Source organism: Thermobia domestica, chromosome 1 (assembly GCF_964235325.1).
Source record: "Thermobia domestica chromosome 1, izTheDome1.hap1.1, whole genome shotgun sequence".
Taxonomy (NCBI): Eukaryota; Metazoa; Arthropoda; class Insecta; order Zygentoma; family Lepismatidae; genus Thermobia; species Thermobia domestica.
In genome coordinates, this window is record NC_137454.1 from 213,511,921 (window position 1) to 213,529,057 (window position 17,137).

The following is a 17,137-nucleotide window of genomic DNA, read 5'->3' on the forward strand; positions in this document are numbered from 1 at the left end:
AAAGTAATATGACAATGTAGATTTTTCTTTCTCACATGTCATTAACCACAAAACCACCAAACACCGCAAAAAAATTTCAGAACTCTGTCAATAAAACTAGCCTCAATTTTACTTTTTACAATGTATCAGATTACTTTCATATGTTAGCACCCTTAATTTTGTACCCTGTTAAGGGTTGCCATAACAAATTCTTTACAAAGATGAAATATAAAAGAGTGCCGATTTAAGGGCCGGGGTCGGTATTGGCTATTTCCTCTTCTAGCATAAATGACTATCCATAATGATGAAAGTTTTCCCATAACACATAACACTTGTCTTACTTGCTATGTTTAGTGACAACATAAAAGGATACAATACTACATTTATCCGGTATTAATTTATTAGTATTACAAACAAAAAGCAAAAGTCAAACGGTATTATTCTGAATACTTACCTTGGTGCTATGCCCCTTCTTATGATGGCCGTTATGCCCATATTTACTGCCATGTTCTCCCTTTTGTCCTTTGTGGTGGCCTCCGTAGTAGCCTCCTTCGTCATGATAGCCCTTCTTGTGTCCCCCATGAGTGCCATAATGTCCATGGTGGTCTTCATGCCCGTGCTTTCCATGCTTTCCTTTACTGTAACCATGCTTCGAGTGATGCCCGTGATCACCCTTATGCCCATGACTGCTATGGTGTGCGTCTCCATAATGTTTATGATGGCCATGATGCCAACCTGTATCAAGATTTAAAAATTTAAAAAGCTGAATAAAAGTCATCATATATATTTAGCACATAACTTAGGGAGTTTACGTATTCGAAGATACATTGAAGCACGTGCACTTAGGACTACTGCTAATCACTAATTTATCCATTAATTACATACGTAATACGTAACTGGTTCATACTAGCTTTACTATTTTAAATAACTTACACTAAAATTACAAATCGCTGAGCAAAACAACGTTTATTTTAAAAGTAATAAATGTGTGACAGTTTCGCCAACTAACTGAACATATTGGCTTGTTCATATTAAATAGCAACATACTGATGAAGCCAATATATTCAGTTAGTTGGTGAAACTGTCACACATTTATTACTTTTAAAATAAACTTTGCTTTGCACAGCGATTTGTAATTTTAGTGTAATATATGTTAATTACATATTAAATACTGTAATTAATTTGCAAACTCTTGAGAATAATATTACTTTATTCACCTTCTCTCCAGTAATCTATTATAGGGAATGGGGAATTTTGTTCCAAAAATATTAAGTGGAAGAATTATCCCCATCTTTCCAGGATTTACAAGGCTGCTACCAGCTAAACTTTTGTTCTTCTTGCCATATAAGATAGAAGTGTTAACTAAGATAGTTCTAGCAACAGAGTATTGAATATAATTAGCTGAAAACTAGCTCATATTTAAGTCGATAGTAAAAAATATAGGGTGTTTCAAAACAACACCGACAACGTTTGGGAGGTGATTCCTGACATCAAGATAAGACGAAAAGTATAGACCAACCTGGTTGCACAAATCTTTCTTTTCGTAGTTATAGGCTGGCGAAAACATAAAAAAAATTAAGTTTACAGATGTATAGTTCCAAAACTATGTGACACCGTAGTCAGGTCAAGACTTCACTTAGGAATTAACATGTGCACTACATATACACATAGTAGTGCACATATATGCACATAGTAATGCACATACACGTTGTGCACTACTAATGTTGTGCAGTTGAAAAATACATGTTTCAGAATTCTAAGATACTCATGCAACAGCTTTTATAGAGGGAGTTTGGATAGGGGCATATAATTTGAAGTACTCACCAACTACCTCTATAAAAATTGTTGCGCAAATACCGCAGGATTCTGAAACATAGATATTTGGGTAGGACACACACCAGTTCCTAAGTGAAGTCTTGACCCGACTACGGTAGGTCACATAGTTTTGGAACTATACACCTTTAAACTTCATTTTGTCATGTTTTCGCAGTCTATAACTACGAAAATAAAGATTTGTGCAACCAGGTTGGTCTATACTTATTATCTTATCTTGGTGTCAAGAATGACCTCCCAAACGTTGTCGGTGTTGGTTTGAAACTCCCTGTATATTATTTCTTTCAAAATACCAATATGAATATCCTACTTTAAAAAATAACACCCATATGACATTATTTGCAGTGACAACGCTAGAGAAGGGTAAGGGAGCAGGCGACGGAGATAATTGCTCTAGCTACCTGTTGTAAAATATAAAAATAAAAATTTTGCTTACGTGAATGGGATTGAGGATATAGATAATCACTGTTAAAGTCACTGATACTCGTTAAGATGTTAACGGCTTGATTTCATTAACAAACTTGGCCGAGATAATCGCCCTAGCTATCTACTGCAAAAATAAATAAATAAATAAATAAGATAAAAACATTAAAATTCGCATCCGTTGAAAAGTTATCGTCAGAATAACGGACGGACGAACTAATAATAGAATCTCATAAATCTCACTACGATCTTAATAATAAATACCAATCTTTGTGTCCATTAGAGCAGTGGTTCTCAACTTAATTTCTATCACGAACCCCATTTTATCATATCCTTTTGCCAGCGACCCCCTTATAATTTCTGATTTGTAATAAGTTTGTGTGGGATTTTTAATACACCTATTGCAAAGATCTCACGATATCCATCTATTTCTATAATAGTAGAATCTATTTCTTGTGTATAATGGATACAGTAACTTCTCTAAAAGCGAATGGATTAAAACTGACAAGTCCTTGCAACTGGTTTTCTGTAACAAAAAGTTGGACAAGTTCTGGCTGAAGAGGAGAGAAGAATATCCTGGTCTGGTATCTCCTGGTTTGAAATTCCATTTGCTACATCGTACCTGTACGAAAGTGGTTTTTCTTTGATGGTAAGCATTAAAACAAACACACGAAATCATTTATCAAATGAAAATGATTTGATAATGTGTGTCACGATGATTGAACCGGAAATTGCCGCACTAATGAAGTCATACCATGCTCAGGTATCTCATTAGCTTTCAATTTTAATTGTATTTCAATATGCAGGTTTTGTTTCATTTTAATTTTTTGGTATTTCAATACACAGTTCTCATTAGTTTCATATCGTATCTCTTTCATTTAAATTGATTTTTAAAGCTTTGCACTTGCAGAACAAAATTCAAAATAATATTTAAAATATTTTCTAGTATTAGATTTTAATTATATTTCTCTCTTTCGCTTATCTTCGCGACTCCCAAGATACTCTCTCGCGACCCTCAGGTTGAGAAACTCTGCAATAAAGAGTAAGAATACCCTTTAAACAATCTCCCATATGAAGGGCCTATTTGATTTTCTTCTTAATTTTACGTCCCACGGTTATGCCGGCTAGGCTAAAGGAGAAGGTGATTATGAGAAATGAATGAAATGGTGGAATGAAGAAAGTGGGAGGAAACGGGAGAACTCCGAGGAAACCCAAGCACACGGTGTTTGTCCACCACAAAGTTCACTTAGCGGCAGCAGGGTTTGAACCCGGGACCCCATGCACCAGAGCTGAACGCTCTACCACTGAGCCACGCGGCCCCTGAATTGCCTATTTGACATTAAGATCGATGACATGAATAAAACTTGAGAACTACACAAAATCAACTGAAAAAAACTAACGTCCTTCTAAATGTGAGTAAGGAGAAAAATACATAAGATTATCTGGATCGAACAAAAACAAATGAGAAATTGATTAATAATATGAAAAGAAACTGAAGTCTAGGACACTGTTTCATAATAAATTGTATTGTCAGACACATGATGAAAACTTTGATGGAAAGAATAAGAAAGAAAGAAGAAAATACTACTTTGATAGCTGATATTGGAATGAATAACTGCTACATCAAGAGAATGGTAGCTAAGAACTGTAGTATATGCAGCACGTGATCTCCCAATGGTACTGAATATTGATAATGATTATGAAAATGAATTGTGACTGGTAAAATAACATATCTTGAGAGAAGTAAATAATTTACTTGTACTTATATATGATTCATTGCCGTTATTTACGAAGAATTCTTACGGTTTTTATCAGTGACGGCTTTACCGGGTAGGTCGGGTATTATTTATATTAATAGTAGATAATTATTTACCAAATAGCATCAACCACTATTGTAACAGTAATTTCCTACTGTCTTTAATCGATCAAATGTGTATATGTATTCATCAGCAAGGGAGCGAGCCTACCCACAATTAAAATCCTAAAGCTGCTCCTGGGTTTTATGGTTTTAAAGTTTTGCGTGTAGTGGTTCATATTTCTCACCTAACAACAAGACACACGATTTAATACTGTTGGTGTGCAATACGTTGCTGGAATACGTTACCTTTCTTGGATTTTTTCTTTATCCAGTTGAAACACAGTCTTTTTAACCAACTTCGCGTTTCATTTAAAGTACAAATGTTTCTGGCACCATACATAATGCCTCTTCCTAAACAAAAAGCAGGTACATATTTAAGTATATGACTCAGTGTCTGATGCTGTGCAGGTGTCGCTAGTATTGAAGGTAAATACCACTTGAGAAAGAAATGCTTGATTGACAATGTTTTAAATAAATATTTTATCTTATCTGAGTGTCTTTTTTGATGTAGCTTCTAGTTCATTTACCTATCTTAAATAGGTAGCCCCAGAGACACCACGCCGTTCCCCGTGGGTCAACAGAATATGTGTAAAACTAAAATCAGGATATCAGATTAAATTTGTGGGCTAAGGATACCATCAGTAGGTAGAAGAGCTTGCACACATATGCCGATATTCACTTGCATATCCAATATTCCTCCGGTGCAAGGCATTTTGAGTTTTTATGGTATCGAACACCCAAGGAATAAATATGAAATAAGATATTCTCAGTTACACACTTACACCGGAAAATCCTGCACCACACTTTCCGTTTTTGCAACATTTAGTTATTGAATGTTCTTTTTTTTCCTTGAGGTAGAAATTGAATTATATCTCATAATTGAGACAGACTGACCTTAGGTTAATAAATTACTAAAGTGGTTCCTTCATGCAGAATATTCTGAGACACTCATCAAAGTAGTAATGGAACATAAGGATTGTACTTCTGTAAATATAAGCGAAACATGTAAACATGGAAGCAGATGGTTATCAAAAGAAAATCATGAACGTTTTGATCCAGGTAAAATATATTTTTATTTACTCTTATACCTAGATTTATGGGTGGTTTGTTCTTCTGACCCAATCTCTAGATATACATAACGAATGCGTATCTCAGTTCAAACGAATGCGTACTTATAGGGAAGCGAAAGATAGAAATTCATGATTAGGAATTATTGTTAACAAGAAGTTGTTTATCCGCCAAGTCGCCTTTGTTGCATATTCGTGTAACGAGAAGCCGATATGCTGAACGATAACATGGGTTAATAATATAGGTGTAATAAGATAAACGATGTCTTTGCGTGATCGATTGTAAATAAACATAATTATTATGTGGTAATGCTCTCATTTCATAATGTTTCCTGTCAATGTTTTCCTTCCTCTGCCAAAAGAAATTAATTTATGTGTTGTGTATAGTATTGTATGTGAGATATCTAAATTTCTTGTCGCATGAGGCTAAGACAGAGGTGTTGTATGAGCGATTTTTCGATATGGAGTTGCGTGAACAGAGTTCTCTTGTCACTAACGATCAGCGTAAGCGCCTGTGGCTTAGGATATACGAGTTCGATTCCCGGCGAGAGCTCATGTGGTTCGGATCCCACGTTTAGCTGTAAGTCCACGGCTCATATAACCTCGTTGCTGAAAGGGACGACAAACTCAAAATCACATCACATCATGTCACGTTGCATGAACAAAGAGAAAAAATGAATGAAGTTTGAGAAATATGGCATGAAAAAAATATGCAACCATATTTGGAAAGGAAATTTCGGTAACGCTTCCATCTCAATTTCTTTCAATCTGCGTTAAGCCCCCAGATGAGACTTGTAAGATGACGAAACGGGGTTAAGACAGAGTTGTTCATTGGACGTCGTTTATCCTCCCTTCCCAACACCGACGAGCAGATTCAGCCATTCAATTACTGTGTAGTAACGAGCGTAAAAATACCGAATGCAATCGATTCACCAGCCAATTGCAAAACATGTGATGTAGAGTCGCCATTCATCGTCGCATGAGTAAGTGTTACGGCAATAACTTTATAAGTAATGGTTACATGTGCACGAGTGCTGGAGATAGTTTAAAGAAGTCCTTACCGACGTACACGACGAGTGTAGCCAAGATAAGTGGAAATCTATGGCGGCAAACAGCCTTGATGAACGTGTGAATCATGCAGTTCGTGAATGGCGTAGATTATGATTTCTAAACTATCTGATCTTGGAATTTCAGAGAACGCAGCAGCCGCCTGAAGAAATTCAATTAAATCACGTAGTTCACACTTGGTGAGCGCTTCCATGACACTCGATATGTTTTCACACTTGCTACTCGACAATGCTTGAATGGTAAAGTCTGCCTATTGGTGTAAGGGATGGGCAACGTCCAATGAACAACTTCGTCTTATCGTCGTTTCATCTCAAGTGGCTCAATGGGGGTTAAAATAAATAACAGGTATGCTCATGTTCTGACGTAATGCGTCGTCAAAAAACAGTGTCACGGTAAGAGCACCCTCAACCGAAGAAGTATGGGAAATAATGGTGATTGGAACGAAGCGGGCTGTGTCAAATATAGAAGTAGGAGAGGAGAAAATAGAACAGTGATGTCTGGGTAGTATTATTAGTGATGATATGAAGTGCGAACGTCAAATAAAAGCAAGGATACAAAGGGCGAAAGAAGCCTTTAGGTGAAAAAAAATACTATTTTCTGGGACTTGAATAAAGAGATGCGAAAAATGTTTCATATGAAGTATTGTACTGTATGGGACAGAAGCATGGACATTACACAAGAAATGATTAAAAACAACTGGAAGCTTTCGAAATGTGGGTGTGGAGAAGAATGGAGAGAATTAGTTGGGTCGAGAGGAAAACGAATGAGAGGGTCTTAAAATAGTGGGGGAGAAAAGAACAATTTTAGATATTATTAAAAACAGGAAGAGAAACTGGTTAGGACATTGGCTAAGAAGAAACTGTATCATGATTGACGTGCTAGAGGTTATGGTGACAGGAAAGAGAGGAAGGGGGAGAAGGACTACAGTTAATGGACGATATCAAAACAGAGAAAAAGTATGTGAAGATGAAGAGGATAGCCGAAGATCGTGGGGCTTGGAAGCTTCTCAGTGCGGCAATTATTACGAGAAATTTTCATCTCTCTCTCTCTCTCTCTTTCTCTATGTAACATTGGGGGCCTTGGGCTTAGCATATATTAAACAATCAATACAACTCAAAGCAAATACACAATTACTGTTCAAAAGCATATTTCTTTTTCCTCTACATGGAAAGTTATAAACGTGAGTTATATTTGATTATATCCAATAACAAAGGAAAAAAGAAATGATTTCTTTTATGAGTGCTGTGGCACCATTAATCAAAATTCTATATCCTCAATTGAACGGCGTTGTCTGTCATTTTAGTTGTTTCTGTATTGCATTTCTTCTTCTTCTTCTTCTTTTTTTGCCTCTTTTCAGTTACAAATCATCTCGTTTGAAATAACGCAAATAAAATATGCATTAAGTTCTCACCACTTATGTATTCTAAAGCTTCTAGCTAGTTCTTAAGGAAATAAAAAAGAAAGTTCAATTTTATTGATTTGTGCCGAAGTCAATAATATTACGGACAGCACACTTACAGTTAATACAGAATCCAGAACTAACACAGTTAACATAGGTGTCCTTGAAGAAAATGATAACTATAAAGCAGTTGTCTAAGATAAAATTATTTCTGTTGAATACTATTTGCATTACAGTAGAACTCCTGTAATCTGTCACCTTTGGGACTAGGGATATGGTCGGAATGCAAAAAGGTTAGATTATCAAAAAACACAGAAAAATACGGATTTTCAGTAAAATAAACAATCTCTGAACTCAAAAATGACTGTATTGTTCTCTACAGTAAAAACAAATGAACAGTAAGCACTAAAAACTGAACAGTACAATACAGAAAACACGCATAACGAAAGAAACGATACTTGTACTAAAATTAGATGAAGGAGTACTAAAGCGGATATGCGGTAACAGTAAGTAAACAACAATGGGCCTGGTGAGTCACCGACGAGTCGGAACAAGTTCGGCTCGAGCACGGTCGGATCAACCGAAGTGGCGGACCAGCCGAGTGCGAACGAGAGGAGTTCTACTGTATTTAAATTCACTATTCATCTAAATACGATTCCTAGATTGAAAAATGATTTTATACATTTTCAGAAACAAATATAGAAAGCAATTCGTTTATTTTAAAGTGTCATGTAATATTCTTGAAAATTACCTAGATGCTGTTAAATTCTGTATCAATTCTACAATTGCTATCAGTGCTTAATGGAAAATAATTTGTCCAAAGATAAGACATATACCAAACGCAATGTAGCGTGAAGTTTCAAAATAAGAAGGTTGAAATACTTTTCGGAAAGAGTTGATTCGTGCAATATATGGTTTTGCAGTTGACTTGTCACGAACATAAATAAGCAGAAGTAAGTGTTTTTATTTCATATGGGTCCAACCTCTACTTTTTTATGTTCGTGTCTGCACAATGCAAGAGAAAAAAACATAAAATCATTATGTTTCATATAAAGTGTTATTGCATCAAATAAACAAGTAAAACCTTATTTGAATTACCTTTTCACCATTCAAATACAAATTCAAGTTATCCACTTTACTTACAACAACAAACATCAACGTGCTAATACAAAACATTACTATTGCAGAATAGCGCACAATAAATTATAGTACGAGTATTACAAGTAGAAGTGCCCTCATTGCACGGAAAAAATAAGGTTTAATGAATACAAAACTAGAATTTTAAATATTACAGAAATTTCCCTTTAGAAGCTGAATTACCGAAAACGATGAAACACTTGTTCTCTTATTTGCAATGAAAAGTTTAAATAGCGAATCCATAGAAACGGAAATTTTTAATATTATAATTTCCCCTTTTCCCTTTGTAGACAATGAAACGACGTATTTCGTTATTTTAAATTAAGGTTTAATATACCGAATTTCACATTCCCAACCTAAGGGAATCCTCACATCGAATATTTTCCGAATAAAGAAAAATATATTTGTATATTATAAAAACTGACCCCATTTTTTCCCTTAAAGAGGCAGAATTTTCAAAAGCTCTTTAGCATGTATTCTCTTCTTTTTCAATTAAAAATTTATAAACAGTATTTCACATCTCTAACATAAGCAAATCTCCAAATCGAGAATTTTCTGAATAAAGAGTCGGAAGTTTGGATATTATAGAATTGTACGGGAATTTCGAAAAAGCTGAAACATAATTAAGTTATTTCTCTTGAGGGCTTTATATACCATGTTCCATCTTCTTAACTTGAGGTATTAATAATATACACTGTGCTTGTCAAAACCATTGAATCCCCTTTACTTCCCCCTTATTATACGTATTTCAAAAAATCACATTTTCATCGTTTGCTTTCGAGACAAAAGGAGATTTCTGTTCAAATTCCGTATAGAAGTACGGCCTGGGTGTTGAAGAAATAGTCATTTTTATTCTTTTATATAATAGTATAGATATGCTTTGACGGAAGTAGTTCCTAGACTTTGACTATCAAAGAAAGAAATGATAGTTCACTTATGTGCCAATAGTATCCATAATATCATTCTTTCATTCTGTATTATTCCCGTTAGTACTTACTGAATGCAAATGGTAATTTTTCTCTTTAATTTTTTTATATCTCTGCGACGAAACAGAAAAATAGTGCGAAATCTCACACTTTCTCTTGTAAACGCTATGCTTTGACTATTCCTCACGTTTGCCAATTTTTCACAAAAGATTAGCCTTATAGTCAGTTCGCCTATCTTCGTTTCACTTTGAAATTGTAGATTGCTCTCGACAAATTTCTTCTGCTGGGAGCGATGACAAAATGACCGTGTCTCCGCACATTCTCATCAGTGTTTGTAGTTTGAGGGAAATTTGCCTAATCTAGGGAAATTTTAATAGGTAAATTTAGCAAAAAGGGAATTTTTTCAGTAAAACGTGAAAAATCCAGAGAAATTCTCGTGTTGACTGACTGACCAACATAGATGCTTAAATATTTCTTTGCTCTTCAGAAATAAACCAATACAATAGCAGTTGTTTGTGTATATGTGTATGTGTTCAAAGTAGCAAAATTTGCACTCATTGTTGGCTGACTGTATTTGCGTGTATTTTGTTGTTGTTGTTGTTAAAAATAAAAATCTTCAAGTTTTACGTTCCATGATTATGCTGGCTAGGCTAAACGAGACGGTGATGATGAGAAATGAATGCAATAGTAGAATGAATAAAGTGGTAAGAAATGGGAGAACCCCATGAAAGCCCAACAACACGGTGTTTGTCCACCACAACGTCCACTTGACGCGAGCTGGGAGTGAACCAGGGACTTCACGCACTACAGGTGAACGTTCTACCAGTGAGCCACCATGCCCCCTTGTTAAAAAATAAGTGAAGGTAAAAACAAGAAAAAAAAAAAATAGGAGCAAAACTCAAATGAATGGAACATGTGGCTGGCACTTCCTTTAATATAGCTAAGCTAATCTTATCACATAACTTCTGTCATAGGAATTGGACACTCAACGAACTAGGGAAAATTTGATAAGAAAGGGGAAAATTTTGTGTCAGTCGAGGGAAATTTTCTTACGGAAATCTACGAACACTGATTCCCATGCGATAGAGAATAGACTACGAAAGGATAACCTTCCCAGTGTACTTGGAGGGCTTAAACTTGAAACGCTACTATTTGCTTGCCTCTATTTATACGGATAATTATAAAATAAATCGTACATTAATAAAACAGCGTATTAATGATTAGGAACATTACTTTCAGTTTAACGTATTATAAATATTTGGATAGACTTAGCCTTATAGCCTTAATGGACCCTACGTCCCTGCGTATACTAATCATAAGATTTTATTGAGCTATGCTATATTTTGTTATAGTTAGTCTCAAAGAAGTACAGTAGTAAGCGAGAGAAATGAAATTTTAGGAATAAGGAGAGGATGTGTTGAGGACTTATATGAGAATAGGGAGGGATAGACAACGTGATCTAAATCTTGAAGCAGAAAGTAAAGTACGCAATGATAGAGTATTTAGTATTCTTCAGGGCGAGTTTGAAAAAAGCCACATCCGGGGTTAGGAACGAAAAGCCAATCGGGATAGATAATATACCAATTGAATTCATTCATTAATAATATGGGAGACGAGGACAAGAAAGAATTGTTCCGACTGTCCAAATAAATATACGAACCAGGAGAATGGTCGAAAGAGTTCCCGAAGACGATCATGATAGCGTTGCCGAAAATATAGAACCCAGTGAGAAGTGAGAATTAAAGAACTATAGTTTCATATTGCATGCAATAAAAGTTATGCTTTGTATACTGAGCAGAATGTTGTGTGGAAGAACAAATGAAGAAATTGAGGGGGAACAGTTTGGGTTTAGGAGAGGTAATGGTACAAGAGATGCAATTAGCTTATTAAGAGTAATCGGCGGAAGATTTATAGGTAAAGGGAAAGACGTGTATGTTGTATTTATTGATCTAGAAAAACCTTTTGACCGATTGAATTAGGAATTGTTCATAGGAATTCTAGAAAAGGTAAGGCTGAAATGGAAAGATCGAAAACTCATAAGAAACTTATGTATAAACTAAAAATAAGTGTTAGAATAGCGAAAGAAATCACAGACGAGAGTGAAATTCAATGGGAGAGTTCGACAGAAGTGTTGTCTCTCGCTGACCTATTTAATATTTATCTAGAAGAGATAATAAAGAATATCCTATGTAATGAAGACGGTATTTCTGTAGAAGGTGGAATAATTAGGTGTATACAATTTGCAGATGATATGATACTTCTTGTACAATCTGAAAAGAAACTTATTGAAATGTTACAAAACTTAAGGAAGGCCAATGAAGAATATGGGATACAAATAAACCTCAACGACAAAAACCATTGCGATTGAAATGCAGCGTTCGGTGCGAAATGTAGCAAAAGGAGGGGAGAAAATAGATGACTATTTTTCGATATCTGGGTAGTATTATTAGTGCTGTCATCAAGTGTGAACGCGAAATAAAAGCAAGAAAAAAGCATTGGAAGAAGAAAAGTATCCATATAGAGTCCTTGAATAAAGAGTTGAGGAAAAGACTGGGTTGTGGAGTCAATATTGTACTATATGGGGCAGAAACATGGATATTACGCAAAAGTGATTAAAAATACTAGAAGCTTTCGGAATGTGGGTGTGAAAAATAGAGAAATTTAGCTTGGTCGAACGGAAATCGAATAAGGTGTTGGAAATAGTGTGGGAGGAAAGGAAAATTTTTAAATGTAATTGAAAACAGGAGCAGAAACTGATTGGGGCATTGCCTGAGAAGGGACTGTATCATGAAGGTCATGTGGTGGCAAGGAAAAGAGGAAGGGTACGAAAGAGGCTACAGCTGATGGACGGTATCAAGACAGACAAAATGTACTTGATGACGTAGAGGTTAATTGAAGACCATGATGCCTGGGAGCTGGAAGGATGTTACGGTAGATCACCTGTAGATAATGGCAGAATATTTATGATTATTATTATTATTATTATTTCACTTCGTTAACAAGCTTAAAATACGTACATAAATTTACTGACGGTATGTATGTATGTACGTACAATAAATTTTTAAAGAATACACAATAAAGACCTACTACAAAATGAAATTTTGTATGTAATGTTCTTTAAATACTACAGTACAGTAACTTTATGTAAAAATGTCATTTGAAAAAGTCTCTGCTTTTTCCGATCTGCTTTTTTCGATGGACTTACGAAACGCGTCATCACGCAGTTGACGAATGGTTGCATTGTTGTAACACAAAAATCTAAAAAATACAGTACGTATGTATAGAAGACTGAAGGCCGTTCGGAGTAGCGCGGCGTTCGGAATACCGTCTGTGCGGATTAACGAGTTTTTACTGTATTATATTTCCCTCCCAGTTAACAATATTTTATGCCCGCACAAAAGTTCATAATCAAATTTCTTTCATTTGTGGGAAACGAAGGGTAGCCAACTTCCAACGTTGGGCTTACGTTGTAATTGGAAGCTTTGCCGAGAAGTTGAGTTGATTGAACTGAATATTCAACGTAAGCCCTACGAAACAACGATGAAACGGGTCACGACATTCGTGACAGGTGATCTGAAGGTTCCAGAGCCAGTCAGTCAAATCTATGATCCATCAGACCTCGTGACCCAGCCTGACCCATGATCTCGGGGTGACCTGGATAGAATCGTAAGCCGAACAGACCCATGGCCAAGAGTGAGCAGGGAGAGCCGGTATGACTCGGATACAAAGAAACATTGCCGTGCACATGAGGAGTATGGATGAGACGCCTAACACAGTTCTAACAAAAACGATTCTCTCCACTCTCACCGTTTTCTTACTAAATCGTTATTTTTCTTTCCCTTGTGTTCTATCCGTTTCTGCGTGTCAAAGTATTGCACTGAAAGTTAACTACAAGGGCTACACGAGTACCGAAAATATAAGGTACGTGCTTCTCTTTCGTTCGTTTGCACTGAGAAAAATTCATTATCCCGACAGCGGTATATGGACAAATATACGGAATCCTCTTGCTTACTACAGAAATCAGTATGGAGCATACATAATTCATATACTACATGGGCACTGCCCTTAGGTATTATGCCGTTGCAGGATGTCTGACATCTAACAGTCTTCCGTATATCACACACATATACTTATGTTACATTCGTCAGCTATATATTATATACGCCCATTTGTATATGAGACCGGGTCTGAAAAGTGAGACCCATAGACGCGGGTAAGTCGAACAACAGTCCTGAATGAAAAAAAGAGTTGTGACAGGTTCCATAACTGGTCTCTCTATACATCTTTGCCAAAGAGGGGAACGGAGTGAATACGAATATTGTCAGTTATATTTGACCCATCAACGTGTACCACCCGTAGATGGGCAACCTCATTCATTTTACCCTCATGAAGGTCCCTCAATCGCATTTCAATATATGAGAGTGAGGGCGTGAGAGGAAGTTGACTGACAGTGAGTGTAAGTCAAAGTGAAGGCGTCAATAATATTTTAGGATGAGGGAGATTGAATGTAAGTGTGAAGGAGCTAACATTGGGCGAATGTGAGTGAGAGTTAAGTAAAATGCCAATCTCTGGATCACCTGCCAATGTCTTTCTCATCGTTGGCAAAAACGTACGGACGTCATGGGGGACTATCTGAAGAGAGATTTCTAGGATTGAGGATTTAGATTTCTGGGCTTTCAGCATCTAAGGCCATTTAGCCCATCATGTTTGAGGGATGACGTCCCTCGCTATCCGGGGAAAGGGAAGGAAGGAAGAGGCCTGGGATCTATAAGTGAGGTACCACCCTGGCATTTGTCTGGTGTGAATGAGGAAAACCTCATTCAGGGTGGCTGGCCTGAAAAAGCGGTTTACATATTTTCGACCGAATGCTCCCACCGGGAATCGAACCCGGGACTGCTTGCACAGGAGGCGAGAGCTTTAGCGACTACGCTACGCGGGGCCAGTGAAGGAAGATTTCTGTTTGCGACGTATGCACCATACTTTCCTTCGCATCTCTGAGACAAGAATCGAGAATAGACGAGAAATTTCTCGTCTAGTAGCAACACTAGTTACGAGGCACTAAATACCATGTGCCTTGTGCAGAGACGTTCTTACGCGTAATTAGTGCCATACTAAATACTTCGACTAACAAGTGTTTCCTCTAGTAGTCAGGACTTTAATATGACGCTAACATACGTCAAAATGATTCAACATAAAGCCCCATAGGTTTAGTAGAGAAAATCAGGCTCCCAACTAGGGAGCTAGGAGGGCCAGGGCTCCCTTGACCAGAATGGATCATTATGTGCTATACAAAAATACAATGTGATATATGTAAAAGATGGTTTATTTAAACACATATTTATCCGTATAACAAAGTATGAGATAAAGAAAGTTAGATAACAGCTAGGAACGAATGAGAGAGAGAGAGAGAGATCGTAAATAAATATAGACAGAGTAATGACGGTAATTGTATTAGGTGGAATGGCACGAAACACAAATGGATTTTTAAAAGGCTGAAGTCAGAAAGGACACAACTAAGTTTCAAAATCCGCGAATTCTAACTGAAGTTGGGATGTTCTTTGTATGTCTGAGTAGACATCTAGGAGGCAGGATAGAAGAATGAAATTGACAACTCAATGACAACGATAGACAGTGTATTTTCTCCTTTTAAAAAATACTCTTAATACTCTTGTTTTTTCACTTTCTGATGAGTTTCTCACAAACAACTAAGGCGATTTTGTTTGTACATATTTCATAAACAAATATTTCATTAATTATCCTGTATTTGACTTAAGCCATTTCCCCTGAAAAATTCCACATAGGATTTGATTATTCTTGGGAGTGAAATTTCTCGAACGAATTGTCACACGGTTTTATCAAAAAATGCTTAAGCCATATTGTTCAAATTTCACAAATAAATATTTCACTAATCCTACAATGTGGCTTAAGCAGTTTCTTCTGAAGATATCTAGAACGGATAGTTTATTCTAGGGCTTAATTTTGTAACATGAGCTCCCGCTGGGAATAGAACCCAGGTTTCCTACGTCAATGGCATACAGGTCTCCCTAGGCGCCTTTAGCGTGTGAGTCTGAGTTCGATTCCCAGCGGGAATTTATGTGGTTAGTATTCCAAGTTAAGTTGTAGGATCATGTCTCATATAGCTCCGCTGTTGAAAGGAGCATCATACTCACAAATCTAAATATTGTTTTTAGACGGTTTCCTTAAAAACTACTCAGCCGGTTTTGTTCATATTCCATAAACAACCATATAATATTATTTCAGTCGTTTCTTCTGAAAATATCCTGAAGGGATCGTTTATTATTATTATTATTATTATTATTATTATTATTATTATTATTATTATTATTATTATTATTATTATTATTATTATTATTATTATTATTATTATTATTTATATTATTATTATTATTATAGTAGAGGGGAGTGGGTTGTTCGGTCGTGGCTCAACAGAACGTGACCTACGGACAGGGACGTACGCAGGGGGTGGGTCCTGGGGGTCCGGACCCCTCCCGAAATTTCGACTTTTGTGTAAATTTTGCCTAATTTTAGGGGCAATTTTAGGAATTTTAATATAAAATACTCTCATATTGAGTTTGGACCCCTCCCGAAATAAATTCCTGCGTAAGCTACTGCCCACGGAGATCCACCACCCACTATGACCCACCCTGACCGACCCTGAAAAAATAACTTCGATACTTTTAGATATTTATATTTGTAATTGTAATAACAGCAATAGGGCTTACTACTTGACTTTCCAGACAGTCGAATGTTACCTAACTTTTATTTTTCTTTGTTTCTTTACGTTAGACTACTTTTACTTGATTTGAGACTTTAAAATTTCATCCTATTTTCCACTGAAAAGTATTTGTAATTAAACAAGGAAATAATTGTATATGATTATTAATTTTAACAAAAGAAACACTGACCAAAGCTTAAAACCCACTTTATTTTAAATTATAATTTGTAATGGTTTCGGATATCTAACATATCCTTCTTCAGACACTTTCGAAAATCTTTTTCAGATAGATTTTCGAAAGTGGCTGAAAAAGGATATGTTAGATATCCGAAATCGTTACAAATTATAATTTAAAATAAAGTGGGTTTTAAGCTTTGGTCAGTGTTTCTTTTGTTAAAATAATCAATCCAAAGCCATGGATAGTCTTACTATGATAATTAAATTAAAATTCATCGTAATATGGCCCATGACAAGCACTTTTCCATTTTATATCGTAAAGTTCAGATCTACCGTTATTGTAACAGAGCGCTGCTTGAGCGGTGGACTGTACAAATTGGAACTCCGATTAGTGATAATTTCATATCCTTGTTTTATTACAAGTGTAAACTCTTAAGTCAGTGGAGAGGAGAGCGTGGATCGTGGTCAAAGTTGATGACGATGGATTTTGGTGGATCAGAGTGGGTCACAGTGTGTGGTAGGCCATAATGGATG

The 17,137-nt window shown here is 36.1% G+C and overlaps 1 protein-coding gene across 3 annotated transcripts in view; it reads right to left on the minus strand.

The window, feature by feature from the left end:
* The window catches only part of LOC145693580 (uncharacterized), a 65,994-nt gene that overhangs the window by 14,496 nt on the left and 34,361 nt on the right, over positions 1 to 17,137 (minus strand). For all 3 annotated transcript variants that reach the window (XM_081769694.1, XM_081769702.1, XM_081769687.1), the window contains one exon: positions 434 to 714. In XM_081769694.1, coding sequence (XP_081625820.1) covers positions 434 to 705 — 272 coding nt within the window. In that variant the 5' untranslated portion in view covers positions 706 to 714. The remainder of the gene's footprint in view (positions 1 to 433; positions 715 to 17,137) is intronic.